Source organism: Hyperolius riggenbachi, chromosome 3 (genome assembly GCF_040937935.1).
Source record: "Hyperolius riggenbachi isolate aHypRig1 chromosome 3, aHypRig1.pri, whole genome shotgun sequence".
Taxonomy (NCBI): domain Eukaryota; kingdom Metazoa; phylum Chordata; class Amphibia; order Anura; family Hyperoliidae; genus Hyperolius; species Hyperolius riggenbachi.
The window spans coordinates 75,681,486-75,688,991 of record NC_090648.1 but is presented as its reverse complement, the minus strand read 5'-3'; the positions used below and the strand labels follow the sequence as shown (position 1 = coordinate 75,688,991).

General features: G+C 44.8%; 1 protein-coding gene across 1 annotated transcript; it reads right to left on the bottom strand.

Annotated features, from left to right (window-relative positions):
- Positions 1 to 3,245: 3,245 nt before the first annotated feature.
- Positions 3,246 to 4,757, bottom strand: LOC137562167 (E3 ubiquitin-protein ligase TRIM7-like). The gene has a single exon (XM_068273500.1). The coding sequence runs from the start codon at positions 4,755 to 4,757 to the stop codon at positions 3,246 to 3,248; it is 1,512 nt and encodes a 503-aa protein (XP_068129601.1).
- Positions 4,758 to 7,506: the final 2,749 nt, after the last annotated feature.

Here is a 7,506-nt window from a genome sequence, read left to right as displayed (position 1 = left end):
GTCGACAGATATGACATTTAAACAAGTTTGGTCAGCTGATAATCAACAAATAATATTTATTTTTGTATATATTCTTTCATAATCAGCAAAGTCGATCTATAGGGAATTTCCAACCAAGACTAAATGCAACAAAATTTGGATACGCACCATCATATTAAACATAATATTAGAACTGTCGTAAAATAACGTAATGAATAAAATTGCTTACTTTTTATTTATTTTTTACAATACTTATAAATGTTTTTATCTAGAGTTTAGAGTTTCCCCATTGTAAAATCTTTTCGCACCCTGAATTCAGAATTCTGAAAATGATTGCAGGTGGCGACATCCTTAGTCCTGCCAGGTGATGTCTGTGCATAGAATTCTCAGTAATCGAACATTCCGCAAACTGCTTGCTTGGCAGTTGTAAACAGACATTATTTCCCCCAATGCAACAAGGTTCGCAGTCAGGACTGTCAGGACCATGGTCACGACATCACACTGTGGGAGGAGTTTCACCACAATATCAGCTATATAGAGGTCTCTGATCTATTTGAGAAAAGGAAAAGATTCCTCATGGGAAAGGGGATATCAGCTACTAATTGGGATGAAGTTCAATCCTTGTTTACAGTTCCTCTTTAAAGTGAATGGGAACTGCATTTAAAAAAAATGAAACAGATACCTACCCAAGGAGAGGATAGGCTCTGGGTCCTATAGAGCCTTCCCGCTCCTCTTCTGGTCCCCTTGTTCCTGTGCTGGCTCGCCCGGTAACAGTATTTGACTAAATTAGTCAAATACTGCTTTACCCGGCCGCAGGAGGCTTCGGAAGTCTTCAGGGAGCCTGAGTGTTCCTGAAGAAGGGCGGCCCTGTACTGCGCCTGCACAAGCACGCTCTCTTGCACGATCACGCCTGTGCAGGATGGAGCCGCACGTCTTCAGGAGGACACGGCTCCCGAACACTTCCAAGTACCCTTTCGGCGGGGGATTGAAACGGGTGGGAGCCAGCACAGGATAGAGAGCCCAGAGAGAGGAGACGGAAGGCTCTATACGACCCAGAGCTTTCCCTCTCCTTAGGTACCGGTAAGTGTTTGCTTCATTTTTTTTTAAAATGTGGTTCCCATTCACTTTAAACCCAGGTACACATTCAAAATACCATGGTTGTACATAATGACCTGTACAGTACAGTACACTATATAAACCAAATCTGAAGACGAAGAGGTCAAAATACCGCACCAGACCATAGAAGGCTAATCAGTTGATGTTTTTATGTGAATTGATGGGTTAACAAAAGTGATTTATACTGATAAGCCTTCAATGGTCTGGTGCAGTATTTTGAGCTCTTGGTCTTGTGTGGTTTGCCTGCTTAAGACTTCTGCCTGACAACCAGCACACTGGACATTTCCCTTAACAACAGGTTCTTCTCACCTGAAAAGACAACGATAGACAACAGCAGTACCTGGCCACAAAATTACAACCCCCTTAACCCAAAGCCCATTATACTTGATAATTGATTATTAGAAAGTGAGCTCCCTGCAGACAACATAAGCAAAACACAAAGGGGTTCATTCATGAAACATCAGTAATATTACCATACACACACAGCACATGGCAATATTACTGTTTCTTCCCTGCGTAAGTACTACGAGATAAACTAGTAGCGCAAGCCGTGGTATTCTAGTAGCACACCTGTTACTATGGTAACGGTCACGCTACTGGAGTACCGTGGGTGGCGCGACTAGCTTATCTCGCAGTACTTTCGCACGGAAGATGTGTGATGTGCAGCCCAGGTGAAGGTAATGTCCAGGTTTCCCTATGGCTCAGTTCACATTGTATGCGTTTTAACTGAAAGCTTTTTTACAATGTAATGCTATGAAACAACTGATCAGTCAAAAAGCATCCATGTTTTCGCGTATAGTGTGAAAGAGGCCTAAAGATGCCCATCAATGGTACAATCTTGAATGAACGATCAGATTTTCGATCAGATTATTCAGATCAGATTAAAAGGCAACATAGAAGCTGGCGGGCCCTATTGATCCTAAATGATCACAATAGTGATCATTTGATTGATGGGGATGATGGATTTTTCATAGGTATGCTCGTCCTTTGGACCAAATGGGGTCTTTTCTTTCGATCTGAATGATCGTATTAAAAATAAGATTGTTTGCTAAAAATTGCAGTGTCTGTGGTCACTTTAAGGGTGTGTGCAGACATCCAATTTTGATTGGCCAATTTTTACCATTTCTATGTAGTATACCAACAGACGTTGAGAACAGAATTTTGAACAAATTGTGTAGCTAAGCTCTCACACTACATGGAAGTGGTAAAATTAGGCACCCAGTGGCCAATAAAAATTGAATATGTGTACGCACTTGAGCTCACTCAGGACATTTGGTCACGTGATCATAAGACATGAATTTTAGTTGCAGAAACCTCCCTTCACCCAAAAGGTATCTTTCCAATTCTCTGGTTACTAAATAATTAGATTCTATTATTAGATCTGTGCTTTTAAGTGAGATTCCTTTATCATCCTCGGTTCCTCTTCCATAGCAATGAACACACACATGCACACTTCGTTCATTGCTCAGTAGGGACGTTCAATGAGATATTACAGTCTATATGCAAATTGAATGCATATTCTATGCAGCTGGGAACTAGGCTAAATGAATACCATTCCTTACTATCTGGACTGGTTCAAAGCCAAACTGCCTACAATATGCACACATTTGCATGCTAGCCAGAGTTACTGTAATCTCATTGGCCATTTCTATCACTTACTCAGTGATAGTCATGAGCTGTAATGCCCTTATAGTAAACCAAGCAGCATTTTTAGCACCCAGGGCATCTCAATAGCACATTTAATATGCATGCCAACAATGGGGTTCTTTAATTAAAAAAATACATTTTACCTCTTCTTTTTACATTTAAAAGTTTAGCAGAGGGTTTATTAGCCTACTTCCGAGGTCTGCCCGACCCCAGAGATTTCAGGCTGATAAGGACTGATGTAGTTATTTTATGGCACAAATTAGCAGAGAGCAAACAAAAAGCTTTTGATTGGGGGAGAGGGGGGTGTAGATTAGACACTGTGCTTCAAAGAGCTTATAGAAGTCACAGATGCTATCTTCAAACCTTCCCCTGGATAAATAATGGGCAGCTGGAAGGGGAGGGGGAACATGGCAACTCCTATAGCTATTAGAAACCAGGAAACAAAAGTGGTGCTTGGTTCCCTTCAAGGTGGTTGGCTATTGCATGGATTGTCCATAGCCAGCTTATTTCTTTATCCGTATCCAGCCTCCGTGCTGCACATGTGTGACAACATGGAGGGGATGGCTGAACTTGGCATGCATCGAGCACAGGTGTTTTATGGAATCGGACAACTGGTAAAAAGACACGTTGCCGCTTTCATAATCCACGTACACCGCCAAGACTTTTACAGGAGCATCTGTCCCCACCGTCACCTCCTGACTGTCATGTACAGCTTTGTATTGCATGTCATCTGCCAACTGGAAACACCAAGAGTCTGGGTCATATCCAAGTCCTTCATAACGTTCTTTGTGATAGGACACGCCCACAGCCCACCCAGGCTCGTCACTAATTTCCACTTCCCAGTAATGCTGACCTGAAGACAATGTTGATGCACAGACTGCTGTTTGAGGGCCATCAAGGTTCTGGCCTTCCAAAGTAAGTACTGAATGTGGTGGTATGTTTTTGGTGATTTGGTTTATAGGAAGCAGCTGCGAGGTGACATCTTGAGTGGTGAATCCACGTTTGTTTAGGAGTGATGGCAAGATTTTTGTAAACGTGCGGAGAGTGGACTGTAAGCTGACCAAAATCATCCCGATATCCAGTTCTCTGACGGACAGGTTGTCTTCTGCGATTATTAAAGCGTTTGCTTTCTCAACGTTTGAGGACTTTCTTTCTAGAATTGTGAGCGGATCTGTGGAGTTGCACAGGTTTTGGATCTCTTTTATCTGAATGTTGAGTTCTGACATCTGTCTTTCCAGGATTTTAATAACTAGAAATGCTTGATCAACTATTTCTTCTTCTTGAGTGGTGATTTTGCACAAGGTCTGGTGCTCCACAGCTTCTAACTCTTTTTTCATGTCTCCGATCAGCCCAGTGACCAGGTTTCGCAAGCCCTCGGTTCTTGCAACGATATTTTCTTTGTGGCTCCTTACCAGGGCGACCATTCTTTCTGTTTCAGTCTTCTTTCTGGTCAGCTTTTCTTCTAGAACTTTAAGCACAGATTTCTCCTTATTGGAGAGGTCGGATATCTTTTCAATTGCATGTAGTTTGTGACCTCCAACAAGACCGCAGGATGCACAGATCGTGGTTTTATCTTCTGTGCAGAAGAACTTGAAGAGTTCCTGGTGGACTGGACATTTTCTGCTCTGGAGAGGGGTGTTGAGGTCGGTAAAAATGTGCTGTGTAGAATCTCTGTGCTTCTTCAGGTGTTCTTTGCAAAGTGGTGACTCGCAGTCCAGGCACAGTTTTTCAGCCAGACCTTCACAGTAGGCACATCCATTTTTAAGGCCCTCTGACTTTGTTTTGGTGGAAGTCAGGTGCTCCAAGATGCTGCACATTTTTGTGTTTCTTTGGAGCTCCAGGTTTGGAGGAAGTCTGCCTCTGCATTCTGGACAACACCGTTGACAGCTGTTCTGAAAGGTCTTCTGGATACATTGCTTGCAGAAGGTATGTCCACAGGGCAATGTGGTGGGGTCAGAGTAAGTGTTAAAGCATACAGAGCATTTCAGCTCCTGCTGTATCGCAGCTGCTGCCATTCTCGATAACAATGTTGTGACTGTGAAATGAAACTTATCTGTGCTTCCTTTCTCCACAGAGAGGCGGGGAAATACCAGTCCTTCCACATAATTGTGTGTTGTATTTCGCAAGGAGGAGGGGAAGTCTCTAGAAGAAATGGCTGTATCAAAACACTCACTGTAATATTAAAGTGAACCTATACCCAGGAACTCAAGAAAGGTGCTTAATAATAAAGTTGCCGATCATCTGATCACTGGGAAAATGCTGCTATTACTGCAGAGTTATTGTCACTTTTCAAATCCTCCAAACAGTCCCTCTTTAGGAGGGACAGTCCCTCTTTGGGAACCCTGTCCCTCTGTCCCTCTTTCTTCCTTATGTGTCCCTCTTTCAGGACTGATGTGCAGATTTATTTTAATACATAATAAAAAGTCTTTTTCTACTGAAACATGTGTTTATTGACTGTAAACTTTATTCCTATTCTTTAAATTATATACATTTATCATTTTCAGATGTTAATATGAAGGAAAATAAATCAAGATAGAAAGTACCAGTGTGGTTTGAATGCATGTTGTTCTGGAGGTGTGTTTAGCTATCAGGGACAACAACGGGATGATTTGCATATTCAGCAGAGATGCATTGTGGGACACCTCATATACTCACTCCAAACTGAATTACCACAAATACCTTCTGCTTTGCATAGCATTATAGTAAGGCCTCGTTCACATTATCAAATGCATATGGTCGTGCAATAGGAACGCAACGAGTACGGAAGGCACGCCATCTGCGCTTGCATGTGTTGCGTGGCTGATCCCAATCCCTGAAAGTGAATGGGTCAGCTGCGCATTTTGGGAAAAAATGCGTGCAGCCAGGGCCGGCCCGCTCATGAGGTGGGGTGAAACTTTTGCCTCAGGCGGCATACTTCTAGGGGCGGCACCCGCCCGTCCGTGGGTGCGGGGGGGGGGGGGGGGCGGCCGCCAAGCTGGAGGGGTAGAGGGCAGGACGGGGCTCCCTCGCCTGGGTCCCCCGATCTGCGCTCCCCTCCAGCTTTAAATAGTTAAGAAGCAGCCCATAGTAAGAGGCACGGGCGGGGAAGACTCACCTTTTCTGCGTTCCAGCGTGCGCTCCTCTGACGTCACTTCCTGCAACGCCGTCCACTTACAATATAGTGGGCGGCGTTGCAGGAAGCGACGTCAGTGGAGCGCACGCTGGAACGCGGAAGAGGTGAGTGATCCCCGCCCGTGCCTCTTACTATGGGCTGCTTCTTAACTATTTAAAGCTGAAGGGGAGCGCAGATCGGGGGACCCAGGCGAGGGAGGGGGGGGGGTCCGACCCCCCCACCGCTAGGCCTAATACCCCCGTCCTGCCCGCTACCCCTCCACCGGGGAGTGGGGCGGGGGCGGCAATTTTTTCTAAATTTGCCTCAGGCGGCAAAAAGTCTAGGGCCGGCCCTGCGTGCAGCATGCATTCGCGCACCGCATTAGTACTGAATGCATGCAGTGAGAACATCAGTCTATGTATGTCTGCCTCCCGCACGTGTTGTCGAGATACGGATGGCAACACGTGTAATGTGAACGAGGCATAAGAGGGCTTTTTGGTCTCTTACAGCCCCATACACACTCCTAGGCATTCTGTTTCACCATGCGCTTGCTGGGCAATCTGTAATTCTTACATAACCACTTTCCCTTTAAGAAAACCTGTAATGAGAAAAAGTTCCCCTGGGGGGTACTCACCTCAGGTGGGGGAAGCCTCCGGATCCTATTGAGGCTTCGCTTGTCCTCCTCGGTCCCACGGCGGTGGTGAAAAAGCTCCCTGAACAGCAGGGATGTAAATATTTACCTTCCCGGCTCCAGCGCAGGCACAGTATCGGCTCTCTGCTCGGAGATAGGTGGAAATAGCCGATCGCTGTTGGGCCTCTCTACTGCGCAGGTGCTATTTTCGCCTATCTCCGTGCGGAGAGCAACAGAGCCCCCCGCTGGAGCCAGGGAAGGTAAATAAATCAGCGCTTATCAGTGCTTATAAGGATTGTTGAGGGAGGATTCCGGGACACTTCGGAGGAGCCAGCGCTGGATTGCCTGCAGCTACAGCGGAGGGGGAAGCCTCATTGAGACTCTGAGGCTTCCCCCTCCCAAAGTGAGTACCCCCCAGGGGATGTGTTTTTTTTTTTTTTGTTACAGGTTCTCTTTAAGATTCTTTACCATTTTGGCATTTCAGCTGTCACTATTTACACAGCAATAACTTTTTTTTTATTACTTATGCCATCAAAGTCATACTCATGTATTTTTTCAGGACAGTCTAGGCTTTCTTTGGGTATAATTTGTTTTCAAGAATTATTACATTTTTTCCAGCAATTTATAGGAAAAAAATAGGCGAAAGTGCAGAAAATACAATTTTTTTTTCATATTTCACACTTCACAAATTTCACATGACAAGTGCCACAGTTATAAAACATCTCAAAATATTTGTCTTTTCCCGGTTAAAAAGATACCCTTCATGCCATATTTCATCACTGGCTGGGAATGTGGCGTAACATTATTACCAACTTGTGTGTCTGTAGCGATTGGATCCGATCATTATGGCGCACGGTTTGGGGACCTCAGTGCTGTACAGATACATTGCTAGGCAACAGCACAGCAATGTATCTGTATGGTGTTGGGTCCTGGAGCTGTCGCCCTAGCTATTGCGTCCGATCGATCCTGGTGGCAGCCAAAACAGGTGTCCACTAATCTTAGGGCTAAGTATAGGTGACACAAGGGGTTAATTAGTTAGGTA